Source organism: Tamandua tetradactyla, chromosome 24 (assembly GCF_023851605.1).
Source record: "Tamandua tetradactyla isolate mTamTet1 chromosome 24, mTamTet1.pri, whole genome shotgun sequence".
NCBI classification, from domain to species: Eukaryota; Metazoa; Chordata; class Mammalia; order Pilosa; family Myrmecophagidae; genus Tamandua; species Tamandua tetradactyla.
This window is the reverse complement of record NC_135350.1, coordinates 38,152,312-38,170,624: the sequence shown is the minus strand read 5'-3', so window position 1 is coordinate 38,170,624 and position 18,313 is coordinate 38,152,312. Positions and strand designations below refer to the sequence as shown.

At 38.7% G+C, this 18,313-nt stretch overlaps 1 protein-coding gene across 1 annotated transcript in view; it reads left to right on the top strand.

Annotated features, from left to right (window-relative positions):
- Positions 1 to 15,222, top strand: part of HERC5 (HECT and RLD domain containing E3 ubiquitin protein ligase 5) — a 73,847-nt gene extending 58,625 nt beyond the window's left edge. The window contains exons 19-23 of the mRNA XM_077142883.1: positions 1,688 to 1,754; positions 3,572 to 3,642; positions 11,693 to 11,876; positions 11,954 to 12,056; positions 13,114 to 15,222. Of these exons, the coding sequence (XP_076998998.1) occupies positions 1,688 to 1,754; positions 3,572 to 3,642; positions 11,693 to 11,876; positions 11,954 to 12,056; positions 13,114 to 13,319 (631 nt within the window). The 3' untranslated portion in view covers positions 13,320 to 15,222. The remainder of the gene's footprint in view (positions 1 to 1,687; positions 1,755 to 3,571; positions 3,643 to 11,692; positions 11,877 to 11,953; positions 12,057 to 13,113) is intronic.
- Positions 15,223 to 18,313: the final 3,091 nt, after the last annotated feature.

Sequence of the window (18,313 nt, the reverse complement as noted above, 5' to 3'; positions counted from 1 at the left end):
GGGGTGACTCTTGGGCCTAAATTTTAAGTAGACTTGACCTATCCTTTGTGGGGTTAAGTTTCATATGAACAAACCCCAAGACTGGGGGCTCAGCTTGTAGCTTTGGTTGTCCACACTGCTTGTGAGAATATCAAGAATTCAACTTGGGGAGGTTGAATTTCTCCCCACTCTCACCATTCCCCGAAGGGGGCTTGCAAATACTTTTCCACTCACTGATCAAATCACTCTGGAATGATAGAGGATTTCTTAAGCAAGACAAAAAATACCAACATTAAGAAAAAAGATTGATCAGATTAAAGGACTTTTCTGTTCATCAAAAGATTATTTAATAAAAGAGGAGAAGACACTCCTCAAACTGGTCGATATTTGCAATGCATTTTGGGATAGAGGCGGTATCTCCTACATGAAGGTATAAGATATTAGCAGTGTTTTAATTCTTGTTTGGGGAGGCAGGTTCACAGGTGTGCATTATAAAGATGCACATAAATAAATAGGCAAATAAGCCATCTGTGGACAAATGATGACAGAATACATGAACCAAGGAGTATGATTAATTCAATTCTGTCTGCTAAGTTTCCATCACCTTCCCTTCCTCCCCCAAAACACAATGAATAAGAAACAATTTGTCCTGTCACAATACAGTAATAAGATAATCCAGTATATGTGGGGGGGGCAAGGGGGGGGAGTCAACTCACATTCCACCTTCTTCCAGAGGCCATCCCCAAAGATACATATCCTTCCAGAAAGATTTAACCAAGCTCGTTCAAGCTATGCCTATATCCAGTTACATATTTTTTTCTGACTGCACAAATCCCTCTACTGTAGGATTTGTATGATGAGGCATTCGCCAGCATATCTCATCTATTAACCCGAGGATTTATTGGCAATAATATCTTAGTATTAAGTTTATATCCCTTGTGTCTACTGTTTAGGGGCTTAATAAACATGTATGGAATGAATAAATGAATGAATGAACAAACAATAAAAAGAGACATGTTACTTTAAACATAAAGTACCATAGGACCACAGAAGGAAGAAATATAAAAAGACTAGCTATTATCCATTCTAAAATAAGCCTTGCTCTCACAGATGCTGTGAAATAATTAAGGTTATCAAATTTCGTATCTTTCTAAGCTTGACAAGAGGTACAGAGAAGATTCTTTTACCTGCCCATTATGCAAATTTCCTTAGTGATACCTGATATAATTTGTTCTCTAAGTAAAGATCAAAAGCGTAAATAGAGAGTGGGCCACGGTGGTTCAGTAGGCAGAGTTCTCACCTGCCATGCCAGAAACCCGGGTTCAAGTCCCAGATTTGATTCCCAGTGCATGCCCATGTAAAAACAATGCTTAGAAGTAACACCAATTTGAATGAGTCTCAGTATCAGTAAAAATGTTGTCAATCCTTTTCTAAATAGAAACTGATAACCCCTGGATAAAGGAAGTTAGGGTTGAGGGAAGAAAGCTGGGAATCAAGAGCGGAGCCTAGGAACTTGAAGATAAGCTTTCTAGACCTCATATTTTTAGCGTAATCTTTGCCCTGTTTAGACTATCAATACACAGAGAAATAGGTGCTGTGAGCTGTGCCTGACCTCTTACCTAGAGAATAACCATGCACTTAACCTTTATTTTAGATGGTGTATTTAGTGATCATGATTATTGCTTTAAAAAAATTATTTATTCTTTAGGAGTATGCAGACACTTTTGGATGATGAAAGTGATGACTTTGGAGAAGTATTTTACATCCACTTTAATGTAAGTAACAATAAAAACCAAATTACAGATCAAGTTTAATCTGTTTTATCTTTTGACCTTTACCATACTTATCTAAACATGAACCACCTCCCCCCCACCCCCAAATTTCCTGAATGGAACTAGTGAAAAAGGTTTTGTTCACAAAAATGAGCTAGGTATATCAGTAGAACTTATATAACAGCCCAAACTCAGTGGCTTTATACAACAAACACAGTTCTCCTCACTGGGTTGATTTGGCTGGCTGGCTGGTCTATAGTGGTCTTGATTATGTGCCACATTGAGTTGGTGCGCTGGTTGGTTCTTGGGGCCTCAGCTGGAACAGCTCATCTGCTCCATGTGGTCTCTAATTCTCCAGTAGCCTGGTTGAAGTATCCTCACCTGGTGGCTTATGGCTACAAAAAGCAGCAAGAGATGGCAAGCCCCAAGGTACAAGCTTCTTTTCAAGCTTCTGTTTGTGTCAGATCACTCTGGCCAAGGCAATTCAAATGTCCATATCTAGATTCAAAGGGTAGAGAAACAGATTCTTTCTCTTTTTAGGTGTTGTGAAGTCACATTACAAAGGGGCATGAATGCCAGGATGGGAGGAATTTGGGGACATTTTTGAGCTCCACTACCCAGGGTTTATACTGTGCAAGGTGAATACTGAGGTACAGAAGTGTATTAGTCAGGGCTCTCTAGAGAAACAGATCCAACAGGAGATATCTGTAAATATGAGATTTATAAAGGTGTCTCACACATCTGTAGGAGTGGAAGAGTCCTAAATCCATAGAGCAGGCTATGAAACTGGCAGCTCTGATGAAAAGTCTCAACGAACTCCACAGGAGAGATCGCGGGCTGGAGAAGTGAAAATGTTGTCTTCTCCTTTAATAGTTTTCAATGGACAGGACTATCTCATTTGCAAGAGACTACCCTTAGTTGATTGCAGATGTAATTGGCCACAACTGCAATCAACTGACTGATGATTTACTAAACCATCTCTTCTAGTTTGCTAGCTGCCAGAATGCAACACACCAGAGATGGACTGGCTTTTAATAAAAGGGGATTTATTTAGTTAAAATGTATAGTTCTTCAGAGGAAAGGCAGCTAACTTTCAACGGAGGTTCTTTTTCATGTGGGAAGGCACAGGGTGATCTCTGCTGGCCTTCTCTCCAGGCCTCTGGGTTCCGACAACTTTCCCTAGGGTGATTCTTTTCTGCATCTGCAAAGTCCTGGGCTGAACTGCGAGTGCTGAGATGAGGTTTGCTGAGCTGCTTGGGCTGTGCTACGTTGAGCTCTCTCATTTAAGCTTCCAGCCAGTTAACTCAAACACCATTTGTTGTAGCTGGCACACCCCCAGCCGACTGCAGATGTAATCAGCAACAGATGAGCTTCACGCGCCATTGCCTCATGTCCACAGCAGTAGAACTAGGCACCTTCACCTGGCCAAGTTGACACCTGAACCTAACTACCACACCATCCTTTCAATTTATCAGCCAGCCACAAAATATCCTTACAGGAACGGTCAGTTGTCTGCCTGACCAGACAACTGGGCACATCACCAGGCCAAGTTGACATTAGAACCTAATTATCACAGGCAGTTTTCTAATTGATTTGATCAATATGATCAGTTAATAGATAATCCAAGTTTTGAAAAAACTTCATTTTCATTTCAATCTATCTGCATGATAGATTTTTGAGATTTCTTGCAAGTTTCTGTAATGAAAGTGTATATTATTAAAATTTTTTTAGGAAAATATATAGGCTCCAAAGTGTTTTGTTAATGATAGATTATTCTGAATTATTTTGGAGATATTATCTGAGTTCATTTGTGATTGCAGGTCCATTGGGACAAAAATGATGTTGACTTGATTCCAAATGGAAGTTGCATAACTGTCAACCAGATTAACAAGTAGGTACAAATAAATGGAATATTTGTTTCAGTTGTATGCACAATGTTTATTTGATTGGGCTGTGAAAATTAATTTTCATTTTTTTAACTATCCATTCCCATTAATAATTTTTCAATAAAGTAGAGAAGCTGATATGTGTTGCGTGTGGGAGCAGGGAAGGAAATTGCTTTCTCAAAGAGGCCTTCCCTTATCTTCTGATTTAAAATTATACTACCAGTCTCTGCCTCTTTCTTCCCTAACCTTCTGTTTTAATTTCCTTGGCTGCTCAAGTAAATACAATGAAATGGCTGGGTTAAACAATAAGAATTTTTTTTTTTGCATGGGCAGGCACTGGGAATTGAATCTGGGTCTCCGGCATGGCAGGCGAGAACTCTGCCTGCTGAGCCACTGTGGCCTGCCCAACAGTGAGAATTTATTTGCCCACAGTTTTAAGGCTAAAACAAATTCCAAATCTTGGCCATCACGGTGATGCTTTCTTCCCAAAGACAGATGTCTGGTCCTGGCTGCTGGTGATCCTTGTTCATTGACTCCCTTGTCCCATGGCAGTGGACATGTCTCTCCTGCCCCTCTGTTCTCATCTGGGTTCCTTTAATTTCAGCTTATTTCTTCTGTGGCTTTTTCTCTCTCTGTCTGAATTTCATTCCACTTATAAAGGACTCCAGAAATAGTATCAGGTCCCATCCTGAATGCTGTAACTTTTGGCTGTAACTTTTTAACTGAAGTAACCTCATTCAGAGGTCCTATTTACAATGCTTTCATACATACAGGAATAGATTAAATTTAAGAACATGTTCTTCTGGAGAACATACAGCTTAAAACCACCGCACCTGCCCTTATTTTTTCTTTTCATATCACATATTACCTATAATCGATTGCTTTATTGATTTAATCAGTGTTTCTCCCACTATGACCAAAGGGACTTGGTCTATTTTGTTCACCAATGTGTATCCTGTAACTAGAGTTCAACGTAGTTGAAGTGGTTACTGTGATATCTTGACTTTCCAACACCCTATGGGATGTCATGTGGCAAAGAGATCTCTGGTGAGCATTTTGGCCTGAGCCAGTCCTTTTCCTTTAATTTTAATTCTTTTTTAAAAATTTGTATTAAAATATATAAACAGAAAAGTGCACAAATCACACTAAAGCTCAGTGAATTTTGCAAAGCAAACACACCTGTGCAATTACAACCCAAATCAAGAAATAGAGTATTTCCAGAATAGTTGTATTATATGACTATAACTACAATGTATTATTTATCCACTGTATTATTGGTGTATGTAGTGTGCATCCAGTTTGGGGCTATTATGAATAACACTTCTGTGAGCATTCTTTTACATGTGTATTGTTGGGTATTATACACATTTCTCTTAGTATATAACTGGGAGTAGAATTGCTGGATATATTGTCACTGCCCTATGCTGGGCAGTATCAATCCTCCACCCAAAATATGTTTGGATGTTGGATATTGATGATGCCATACAGATGCCAGAGGTATGAAGAGATTTATTACTTAATGAGGCTTTCTTGGGCAAGTGGAAGTTGGGAAGGGAGTCCCTAGCTTATCTGCTTGGCTTGAGCAAAGAAAGAGCAAGAGGCTATGGTTTTTATTATGGTTAGACCAAGGTGAGGTTCCGACGCAGAACAGAGCTTGCATGGTTTAAACTTCCCCACTGGCACCAAGGGAGAGAGCATGTGGCCTTTTTTAACAGGTTGTATAGATACAGAGCAAAAGAGCAGATGGGGAAGTGAAAGTTGTCAGCGAACGTCAAAACAGAAGCAGACTCTTTGTTACACCGGGTCATAGACTTTCTTTATGGTCACCTTTAAAAGAAATTGCCATGCAGTCTTCCCCACCTGGTGGTATCAGTTTACATTCCCATCAGCAGAGTATGAATGCTCAAATTACTCTGTTTTGTCTTTAACACTTGGTATTGTAAGTCTTTTTCATGTTAGCCATTCTGTTGGGTGTGTAGTAGTATTTCATTTGTGATTTTAATTTGCTGGAATGCTATGTATCTGAAATGGATAAGCTTTTCAAAGGGGATTTATTAAGTTACACGTTTACAGTTCTGAGGCCTTAAAAATGTCTAAACTAAGGCATCCAGAGAAGATATTTTGACTCCAATGAAATGCCAGTGTCTGTCACTTGTGGCCGGCATCTGAGATCCTTGTTTCTGGTTCATTGCTTCCAGCTTCTGATTCCAGTGCTTCCTCTCTAAGCATCTATGAGCCCTCATTTAGCTTTTCCAGGGCATAACTCTGGGTTTCCTCTCTTAGTTTAGCATCTCCCATAGCCAGAGATTTCTTCTCTTCAAGCATCTATGTCCTGGTTTCATATGGCTCTCTTAGCTTCTATCATCTGCTGGGGCCTCTGGCATCTTCTGCATCTCCAAACATTTGTCTAAGCTTTCTCCAAAGTGTTTCCTTGTGTTAACTTTTAAGGCCATGGGTAAACTAAGACCCACTTTAAATGGATGGAGCCACACCTCCATGAGAATAATCCAATCAAATGTAACACCCACAGCTGCGTGTGCTCCATCTCCATGGAAACAACCTAATCAAAAAGTTGCACCCTAAACCCTAGATACAAGAATGGATTAGTGTTAAAAGAACATGACTTTTCTGAGATGCATAATAGTTTCAAACAAGCACACTTGCATTTTTCTGATGACTAATGTGGTTGAGGATATTTCCATGTGCCTTTTGGCCATTTGATTAGCCTGTCTCCAGAAGTACTAATTCATCTTTTGTCTGTTTTTCTGTTGGGCAATTCTTTTCCTTATTGATTTATAGGAGTTCTAGATACAAATCTTTTGTTGGACATATGATACTTTAAATAACTTCCACCATTCTGTGGCTTGCCTTTTCATCCTTTTAATGTCTTTTACATGTTGGTTTTTTTGTTTGGTATGGGCAGGTTCTGGGAATCGAACCTGGGTCTCTGGCATGGCAGTTGAGAATTCTGCCACTGAGCCACCATTGCACTGCCCTAATGTGTCTTTTGATAAACCAAAAATAGCAATTGTAATATAGTATACTTTATCATTATTTTCCTTAATGGTTAGTATTTTTGTGTCCTGTTTAAAAAATCTATCTCAAGGTCATGAATATATTCTCCTGTATTTTCTTCTGGAAGATTATTGTTTTACTTCCCACATTTAGATATAAAATTCACCTGCAATTGGTTTTTGAGCTTAATGCAGAGTAAGGGTCAAGATTTAGTTTTTTCTCATGTAAGAATATCCAGTTGATCTACAATCATTTATTTAAAAGTTCATTCTTCTATGTTGTTCTACATGTCATTTTTCTCTTTTCAAAATCTGCTGTATAGTTGTTTCTAGTTCTCTTTTATGTTCCATCAGTTAATTTATCTGTTCTTATGCCAATACCGCACAGTATTAATACTGGTAGTTTTGAAATCTGGTTGGTTGTCTTCTAGAATAAAGTCTTCCAACTTTGTTCTTTGATTGTCTTGTTTTTTTTGTTGTTTGTTTGTTTTTGTGGGGGAGGTGCATGGTCTGGGAATCAAACCTGGGTCTCCCACATGGAAGCAAGCATTCTACCACTGAACCACCCATGTACCCTGAGATTGTCTTGGTATTTATTGCCTCTTTGTACTCCATTTAAATTTTAGTATCAGCTTCCCAGTTTGCACAACAAAAACAAAAAACCTGCTAAAATTATCTATTGTGATTGAATTGAATCTATACATCAATTTGGGGATAGTTCATATCTTAAAATATTAAGTATTTTATCCCAGGGATGAATCCAGACCTGGCATTGTGGGATCAACAATTCCATCCTGGCCAAAAGGGGGAAAAGAAGTAATTAATAAAGTATCAGTGGCAGAGAGAGAGTTCAAATAGAGTCGAGAGGCTACTCTTGGAGGTTGCTCCTATGCAAGCTTAGTTAGACCTTGTTACCTATCATAACTTGCCAACCCCCAACCAGGACCATTCCAGCCAATCCTAAAGAGCACCTAGGGCAATAAAAAGATTCCACAAGGGTTCCAGGCACTAGAGTAACTTTCCGGAAACCTACAACCTCCAGATGGGTCCCTGGTCCTGAAACCTAGAGGACCCAGCCTCTCTAGAACATCAGATAGTTCCATCTCCCTACCCCATATTAGTGACAGACCCTTCCGATATAAAAAATTTAGAATTGCTATTGACCCAAACAACCCCAAAGAGAGGTATGGAAAGACCATCAGTGATGATGGAATTATACATAGAAGACAGGGTTTAACAAATGAATATGAATGCTGAATCATTAAATTGATATCTCTTTTAGTCTCCAGTGTTTTAGAGCAACTAGAAATAGAAGCCAAAATTGTGAAATTGTAACCCATGTCAAAGTCTGAAATATGTTCTACAGCTAATTGCGGTGCTGTGCTTTGAAATTTATAGCCTTTTTGTATATATGTTATTTTTTTCACAAAATAAGGGAAAAAAGTCGATTGTGATGATAAAAAAAATATTTAAGCCCTCTAGGCTTCTTTATTCTGCAGCAGCTAGAAGGAAAAATATGAGGATCATATGGTAGCCCATGACAAACTCTGGGATCTGTCCTGTAACCACTTGTTGAAGAGTGCTTTGAAAACTATTGCTTTTTTATTTCTTTGCTTTGTATATATGTTATACAATAAAAAAAAGTTAAAAACGAACAAAAAATTGTCTTTTAATCCATGAATATAGTATATCCCTGCATTTGTTTAGACATTCTTTAATAGTTCTCAAATATATGAAGTTGCTTTCTATGTAGATATCTTATACATTAGATTTATTCCTACGTAATTGATGCTAATGCAAATTGTATCTTTTTTTTTTTTTTTTTTTTTTTTTTTTTTGCTTGGGCAGGCACCAGGAATCGAACCTGGGTTACCAGCATGGCAGGCAAGAACTCTGCCTGCTGAGCTACCGTTTCAGTAAACCAAAATCAATCACACTTATTTTAAGGTTCAGCATTTTGGTCACTGTCTTTATTGTGTATTCTTTCTATCCCTTTTCAGGGTGTGTCTGGTAATGTGGTACAATATTGGACCTTTTGTATAAAAGAATCATAATGGCTTTGAATTATCTTATCTTCCTCCAGAAAAGATTTACTCTGTCCTCTGATATGAAGCTACAGTAGCAAGGATCACCTGAACCCAGTTAAGGACTAAGCTGACCTGATGCAGAGTTGCAGACTTTGTAAGGCTCAGTCTATCTCTAGTTCACCTCCACTCCTACAGTGTAGCTCTCCAGGGAGCCCAGCTTGTAGCCCTGCAGTGTAGCTCTCCAGGGATCCCAGCTTGTAGCCCTGCAGTGTAGCTCTCCAGGGATCCCAGCTTGTAGCTCTGCAGTGTAGCTCTCCAGGGATCCCAGCTTGTAGCCCTGCAGTGTAGCTCTCCAGGGATCCCAGCTTGTAGCCCATAGTATTTATTAGGTCTCCTTTTCCTTGATGGATCCTGAACTACTGTTTCTTTCTTCAGCATCATGAGACTGTTGAAAATTCTGTTCTACATTTCAGATACTTTCTGCTTGGTTTCTTTGTCTCTTCCTTGCATAGCTCAAGAATTTCACAAATATCTCACAGAGAAAACTGCTGAGTGTCAGTGTTTCAGTTTGCTGAAGCTGATGAAATGAAATATACCAGAAATGGTTTGGCTTTTAACAATGGGGATTTATTAGCTTAGAGTTGACAATTCTGAGGCCATGAAAATGTCCAAATTAAGACATCAGTAGGACATACAGTTACTGGCTGACTTGGACTCCTTTCTCAGATAGCAAGGCACATGGCAACCTTTGGTAGTCCTTCTCTCCAGGATTTCATAGCTTTCAGCTTCTGGCTTCAGTAGTTTTCTCCCAGCTTTTCTTGGGCTTTTTTTGGTAAGCTTGTCTTAATTTCATCTCTTATCTTCTGTATCTCTTTCTGTCTTTTATCCTGTTATAAGGGACTCCAGTAAGAAGATTAAGACCCACCCTGGGTCAGGCCTCAACTGAAATAATCTAATCAGAAGGTCCCACCTACAATAGGTTTGCACCCACAGGAATGAATTAAAAGAAAATGATCCTTTCTGGGATACATGCAGCCTGCAAACTACCACAGCCATTCTGCTGTCTCTGAATCTCTCTTATTTTGGGGCTCTTAGCCCTTTAAATCCCACTTACTTTGATAGCCTCAAACATAATTTTTTCTACCTAGTCCCATGAAGTTGCTGAACTTTGCTGGCTTCTCTGCCTTGTAACGATTGCTTTTTGTTTGGCCCTCTCCCCAGCATTAAGAATTAGGAAATTCCATTTCCTCATTTAACTTATATGGACAGTTTAATTGAACACCATAAGTACATGGAACCTTGAATAGGGTATGAAATTTTCTTGTTCAGGTTGATGTGATGCCCCAGTAAATCCCCAAGTGATTTGAACAGTGAATAAAGAAGTATTTGCAAAGTCCCCTTGGGGGAATGGGAAAAAATTCAACTTCCCCATTTTGAGAATTCCTGATATTCTCACAAGTGGTGGGGACAACCAAATCAATAGGCCAAGTCCTCAATTGTGGTGTTTGCCCCTATGAAACTTATCCCTGCGAAGGATAGGCTAAGCCTAGGTCAAATTAGGCCAGAGATTCACCCCCAGAGAACTCTTTTGTTGCTCAGAAGTGGCCTCTCTCTCTCTAAGCTTACACAGCAAGCAGATTCACTGCCCTTCCCCCCCCACTACATGGGACATGACTCCCAGGGGTGTAAACCTCCCTGGCAACATGGGACAGAAATCCTAGGATAAGCTGGAACTCGGCATCAAGGGACTGAGAAAACCTTCTTGACCAAAACGGGGGGAGAGAAAAATGAGACAAAATAAAGTGTCAGTGGCTGAGAGATTTCAAACACAGTCAATAGGTTATCCTGGAGGTAATTATTATGCATTACATATATATCACCTTTTTAGTTTATGGTGTATTAGAGCGGCTAGAGGGAAGTACCTGAAACTGTGTTCCAGTTGCCATGTTTCTTGAAGATGATTGTATAATGAAATAGCTTTTGCAGTGTGACTGTATGATTGTGAAAACCTTGTGTCTGATGTTCCTTTTATCTACAGTATGAACAGATGAGTAAAAAATATGGATTAGAAGTAAACAAATAATAGGGTGAACAAAGTTAACATAAATTGAGTAGATTGAAATATTAATGGTCAATGAGAGGAATGGGTAAGGGGCATGGCACGTATGAGTTTTTTCTTTTTTTTTTCTTTTGCTGGAGAGATGCAAATGTTCAAAAAAATGATCATGAATACACAGTGTGATGATATTTGAGCCATCAATTGTAACCATGTCAAGAATGTTTGTATGTCAAGAATGTTTGCATGTTTGTTGTTTACAATAAAAATATATATTTTTTAATTGGCAAATTCTGCCAAAGGGAAAAACAGCAAGCAAAATTCCTCTTCCCTCTTCAGCTTTCCTTTTTTACTCTGAAATCTTGGCCTCTTGGATCTTGACTCAGATTTGATGGCCTCGAGCCAGATGTGTTTTGATACTTTACCTGGCTTTCCTAGTTCCTCTCAGTGGGAGCAGTTGTCAGCTTACAAACTACTCCATCCTAGCTAGGACAGAAAATCCCCCTCTTTCTTGTATGTAACCACAATTAATATTGGTTATCCCTGTGAAAAGTCTGAACAGTACAGAAGAGTATAACATAAAATGAAATATCCCCCATCCCAAGTCCATTCCCTAGAGCCAACCCTTATTAGCAGGTCAGGTTTTATTCCTCCAAACTTTTTCTGCTCTAATCCAAATCTTGATTATCTTGCTTGTGTAAGCAATCATCTAACTTCACAATGCCTCCATTTCCTCTTAGCTAAGATGTGTGTAAAATGGGAATCTACCTTATGGAGTTGCTATGAAAATTAAATTAGAAAATTAAGTATGATAAGTAACTATAACCATCCATTGTGCATCATAAGCACTCATAGCTATTAGGTGTTCTAACTTTCTTTTTATTTTTATCCTTTTCTTCTTCCCCAGTTTTGTTCAAGATATTACAATAAGCTGAGATAATTCTTTATTTCACTATAGGCGGGACTATGTTTCTAAGTGTATTGATTACATCTTCAACATCTCTGTAAAGACGGTTTACGAAGAATTTCAGAGAGGATTTTACAGAGTGTGTAACAAGGAGATTATTGAACTTTTCCAACCTGAAGAACTAAAGGAAGTCATTACTGGGAATACAGACTATGACTGGGAAGCATTTGAAAAGGTACATCAGGAAGGCCAAGTTGATCAAATTTATTTTTATTTTCTATTTTCTGAATACATTTTTTCCTCTTTCTCTAGAATGCATGTTATAAAGATGGATATGACAGTGACCATCCCACCATAATCATGTTTTGGAAAGCTTTTCATAAATTGTCTCTGGAGGAGAAGAAAAAATTCCTCAGTAAGTATCACATCAAGGAGCAGCCATGTAATCACACCTGTTTGAATGGTGTAAGCATCTCGTTTGTGAGCAGCACCATTTGTGGCAGGTCATAGTTAAAGTTGGCCACCCCTAGTCCAATGAAATGTTCTCTATACCAAGTTGTCCTCAGCATCAGGAAAACAAATGCTTATATAGATTATTTTTTCCTATGATTTGATTCCTGCCTCTTGCTTTTTTTTCTTCATCCAAGCTAAATATGAAACCCTTTTTGTATAGTCCCTGTTATTCAATTATCCAGGCCCTGTGGGATTAGCCAGGCTAAATAATTCCATCTTTTGGTCTATTTTACCTCACAGTCCAGATTTTCATTTGTTTCATGCTTACCTAGTAGTTTTTATGAGACGGGTTTAATAACTTTCTCTCATTTTCTTACTGCATTTCTTCATTCTTTTTGAGAAACATTTATCTGCTTGTTCTCGCTTTCAACATCCATATGGAAAGATATTCAGGTTTTTCCAGTAGCCCAACTCTCCTTTCCTATCTCACACCTAACAGGATATTTTTGTTCCCACCAAACAGTTCCTTTGTCTGTATGCTGCTGAGCTCACCTTGCATCTTTCTACCTCCAGATTTTCTCTGAAGTTCTTTCCCTTGCCTTGAACTTTCACCTACCTCCTTTTTCACTCTCTCTACCTTTCCCTCCTCAAAGTCCAGCTTACTTCTGAACTCTGAGAAGTGTCTCCCGTCATTCCAGGCTGGCTGGCTCTCTCTGCTCTGAAACAGCATTTACACTCAGCATTTACACTTAATTCCATGGACTTGTTTGCCTTATAGCTTTTAAATTTTATCTTGCTATTTTTTTTCTGTACTAGAATTTAATATTCTAAAGCAGACTATAAGCTTCTTAAGGGTAGTGACTGTATATCAGATTTTTTCCTAATACAATCCCCACTGTCTTATGTTGCACTTTGCATGTGTGCCCTCAATAGATATTTTTGAATAAACAGATGTTTGCTCTATAAAGGGACTGTGGTCTCTATGTGGAATAGTTAATACAATATTATTTTCTTTTTAGTGTTTCTTAGAGGAACGGACAGAATGCAAATAAAAGTTTTAAAGAATATGAAAATCACATTTTGCTGTCCAGAAAATGTAAATGAAAACGATCCCATAAGGTCACAGACATGTTTTAGCATCCTTCTTCTCCCTAAATATTCAACAATGAAGAGAATGGAAAAAGCACTTCAAGTGTCCATCCACAACAGCAGAGGATTTAGCTGACCTTTTAATCTGCTCCTCACCTCTTTTTGGAAATATTTTCTAAACTAAAATTGAGAATTTGAAAATTAGTATAAAAATGTGTTTGCCCATATTTTAGAATTGCTGTCATTGCATGTGAATTGTATTAGTTACGATATAGATTAGGCTGCTAGGACAGGGAAACCTCAATCCACAGTGCTTTAAACAAGGCAGAAGTTTCAAAAATCTGGGTAGCCGCTAGTTAGTCTATACCCAGGAGGTCTGAAAGCAGGTACACAAACAGGCATTTGTACACTGATGTTTATAGTGGCTTTATTCACAATCGCCAAAGGATGGAAACAACCCAAGTGTCCATCAACAGATGAATAGATAAACAAAATGTGGTATATACATACGGTGCAGTATTACTCAGCAGTAAGAAGGAATAAAGTCCTGAAGCACACGACAACGTGGATGAGCTTTGCGGACATTAGTTAAGTGAAGTAAGTCACAAAAGGACAATGTGAACCAACTATAACATGTAAACTTATAGACATAAAATCTAGAACATAGGTTACCAGGATATAGAATGGGGCGAGAGAATGGGGAGTGGTTGTTTAATATGTGCAGAAATTTTAACTAGGTCTAACAAACATTTGGAAATGGACAGAGGTGACAGTGGAATGTTATTGTGGGACTAATTAACAGTGCTGAATGGTGTGTGAATGTGGTGGAAAGGGAAAGTATGTCACAAGAAGGAAAGCTGGAGGTTAAAACAAGGGAATGTATAACAGTGAATCTTGTGGTGGATGATGGCTATGATTAAGTACAAATATTTTTTAAAAGATGCTTTCATGAAATAGAACAAATGTAAACACTATTACAAGGAGTTAACAATAGAGGGGTTTATGGAAAAATGTAGCTATTGCAAACTATGGACTATAGTTAATATTATCTTAATATTCTTTCATCAACAATTACAAATGTACCACATCAAAAATAGGGGGGTGGACTCAGCATCAAGGGATTGAGAAAAACCCTAGAATGAGCTGAGACTTAGCATCAAGGGATTGAGAAAACCTTCACTGCCAAAAGGGAGAAGAGTGAAATGAGACAAAGTGTCAATGGCTGAGAGATTCCAAATAGAGTTGAGAGGTTATCCTGGAGGTTATTCTTATGCATCAAGTACATATCATCTTGTTATTCAAAATGTAATGGAGAGGGCGGACCACAGTGGCTCAGCAGGTAAGAATGCTTGCCTGCCATGCCCAAGGACCCGGGTTCGATTCCCGGTGCCTGCCCATGTTAAAAAAAAAAAAATGTAATGGAGAGGCTGGAGGGAACTGCCTGAAAATGTAGAGCTGTGTTCCAGTAGCCATGTTTCTTGATGATGATTGAATAATGATATAGCTTTCACAATGTGACTGTGTAATTGTGAAAACCTTGTGTCTGATGCTCCTTTTATCTACCTTGTCAACAAAGGAGTAGAACATATGGAATAAAAATAAATAATAGGGGGAACAAATGCTAAAATAAATTTAGTTTGAAATGCTAGTGATCAATGAAAGCAAGGGGTAAGGGATATGGTTGGTATAATCTTTTTTTTTCTTTCCTGTGTTCGTTTTATTTTTTTTCGATTGTCTTTTTATTTCTTTTTCTAAATTAATGCAAATGTTCTAAGAAATGATGAATATGCAGCTAAGTGATGATATTGTGAATTACTGATTATATATGTTGATGTTTTATTTTGTTTCTTAATTTTTTAATTAATAAATAAATTTTAAAAATAGGGGGGTGGGGATGGAGTATGGGATGTTTTGGTTTTTCTTATTTCTTTTTCTGGAGTGATGAAAATGTTCTAAAATTGGTCATGGTGATGAATGTACAACTGTGTGATGAAACAGTATGTATGATGTGTGAATATATCACAATAAAATTGCATCTAAAAAAAATAAGTCTGGGTAGTTTGTCCAGGGCTGATACAGTGCTTTATGTTATCACAGACTCTTACAGTTCTGATCCTCAATGCCTGGCTTCCATCTACTGCCCCCAGATGGCTGCTCCAGCTTCTACCACTATGTCTACTTCCTAAGTTGGAAAGAGGACAAGAGGGGAGGGAAGGGCTAGCCCTTTCTTTCTAAGGGTTTACCGAGAAGTTGCACATCACTCTGCTCACATTCTGTTGGCCACACGAGCTGCAAGTGAGACTGTGAATTATTATCTTCACTTATGTGGCTATATTCCCAGCTAAAACGTCTCTAACAGTTATAGAAGAAGAGGAAACTGAAATTAGGGTAAAATTAGCAACCTCTGACAAAAATCAGCATGATTTGGCCTAAGAGAGAGTCCTTAGCGTAAGAGTATTTTCAAAAAGATTGTAATTGTCTGTGTGATATTTATTCTGCCTTCATCTTTCAAGACCTGCGTATGGTTAGGAAGTGGCAATGTGTCTAGTTTGAAAAAAAAAAACACATTCATTTCCCAAACTTTGTCAAGGAAGAAGGGGGTGGGTGGCAGTGGTATATAAAAGTCACTGGGAGAAACTTCTGAAGAAACTCTTAAAAGGCAGTTCTTCAATTGGCAGGAATCTTTCCTCTTCTTTGTTACTCCTTCCTGGGACACAGGCATGACAGCTAGGGCTTCACACCTATTTTCAGACCACCAGGGAAAATTTTTAAAAGAGCAGAAGCCTTACCTCTAATATCCAGTTACCAAGTTATCAGAAATTGTCTAAAGCTCAACTTCCGGTGTAAGAAATACTAATATTTTTCAAAATATTTCCTCTTTTAAAGGATTCCAGTAAGCTAATCAAAACCCATCTGGAATGGGTGGAGTCACATCACCCTCTAATAAAAAATTAATACCCACAATTGGGCAAGTCACATCTCTGTGGAGATGATCTAATCATGTTTCCAATCTACAGTACCAAACAGGAATTAAAAGAAAAGGCTGCCTCAGCAAGATGGATCAGGAGTAAAACATGGCTTTTCTAGGGTACAGAGTCCTTTCAAACCAGCACACCTCTTTTCTCCAATGTCCCTGAAGGAGACTTTTCAAATATTTCTATATTCATTGCCCAGATTACTCTGGGATCCATCAGGGCATCACCCTAATCTGGACAGATCAACAAAACCTCATGCCCTATTCAAGATTCCATGTACTTATGGTGTTCAACGAAACTGATGATACAAGTTGAATTAAGTAATGCACTACCTGAAATATAAATTTTGTAGCAAATAAACATCTCTCCCTTTGGTCTCACACAGAGGGTGAAGTTTTAAGATATGGATGATATTGTTAGGCACAGGGTCATTAAGGATTCCACACGAGGCAGTGAGTCAAAGATGAACAGATTTATTGAAGGAATAAAGTATGGAGGAAGCAGGTAGGAGCCTGAACTTGGCTCCCAACTGGGGAGCCAGCAGGAAGAAAAAGAAAATGGCTCTGGGTCTTTGTTTTGGAAGCTATGTTTTAAAGGGAAAGTAATGCCAGGAGGGGAGGGTACCCACTAGGTGGTGCGTTGTCCCTTGATTGGATGGGGCTTGTTGTTGACTTAGGGTATGATAGACTGCTAAGGTTTCTCCTTTGATGCGCAGGTGCATGTATCAGGCCTGCCTGAGATGCTGACAAGAGAGGGTGTTATCAGCAGTACTATCTGGAGGATACAATACTAGCTAGTATGGCAATTGGTTCCTATCTGGGTCCTTGGACCTGCCAAGGATGCTGAGGTGGGGGCTGAGAGCTCTGCATCAAAAGTTTCTTTTGCTCTTAGTCTGAAATCCAACAGATATCATCCTTTACCCTGCATTCTGCTCTACCTTAGTTATATCCAGATCAGTTTCCTTCATATCTCTAGTTGAAGTCTGATCCTGTTTTCAACTTTCTAAACAGTTCCTGTATGGGGTACTGCTGACTTTCATAGGTTCAGAGCTCTAACACTGTGTCTCACGTGTCATATAAATACACGAAGTTTCTGGGAACAACCAGGTTATATACAAATAGCTCGGTGTCTCAGAATTTAGAAATAACACTTATAACTCTCCTGAATATATGTGACTTCTGTAAGAGCTTACAATCTAAGATTTTTGCAATAGGTCCCAACCTGATAATCCATGCTGCTACCTCAGTTCACTGAGTTTTTCTATTATAGTTAGTTCATATAATTCAGGCATTGTACTAGTTTGCTAGGTGCTGGAATGCAATATACCAGAAATGGAATGGCTTACAAAAAGGGGAATTTAATAAGCTGTAAGTTAACAGTTCTAAGGCCGAGAAAACATCCCAATTAAAGCAAGTCTATAGAAATGTCCAATTGAAGGCATCCAGAGAAAGATACCTTGATTCAAGAAGGCTGATGAAATTCAGGATTTCTCTCTCAAGTGGAAAGGCACATGGTGAACATAGTCAGAGTTTCTCTCAGCGAGAAGGGCATATGGTGAACACAGCATCATCTGCTAGCTTTCTCTCCTGGCTTCCTATTTCATGAAGCTCCTTGGGAGGCATTTTCTTTCTTCATCTCTAAAAGCTGTTGGCTAGTGGACTCTGCTTTGTGGTTCTGCAGCATTCTGTTTCGGCTTTCTCATGACTCTGTAATTCTTCTCTGCTCTCTCTGAATCTCTCCTTTCTCCAAAATGTTTCCTCTTTTAAAGGATTCCAGTAAATTAATCAAGACCCACCTCTAATGGATGGAGACACATCTCCACCTAATACAGTTTAACAATCACTCTTAATTGGGTCACATCTCCAGGGAGATAATCTAATCAAAGTTTCAAGCATACAGTGCTGAATAGGGATCAGAAGAAATGGCAGCCTTTACAAAATGCGATTAAGATTAAAACATGGCTTTCCTAGGGTACATACATCCTTTCAAACCAGCACAGGCATGATGTTTGCCTTTTTGTTCATGACATTTCATACATGTCATACACCTAGTTGCATGCCTTACAACTTCATTCCTTCTTGTGGTCACTCAGTAGTCCATTGTATGTATACACCATAGCTGCCCTTTTCACTCCTCAGTTGTTGTACCCTTAGGC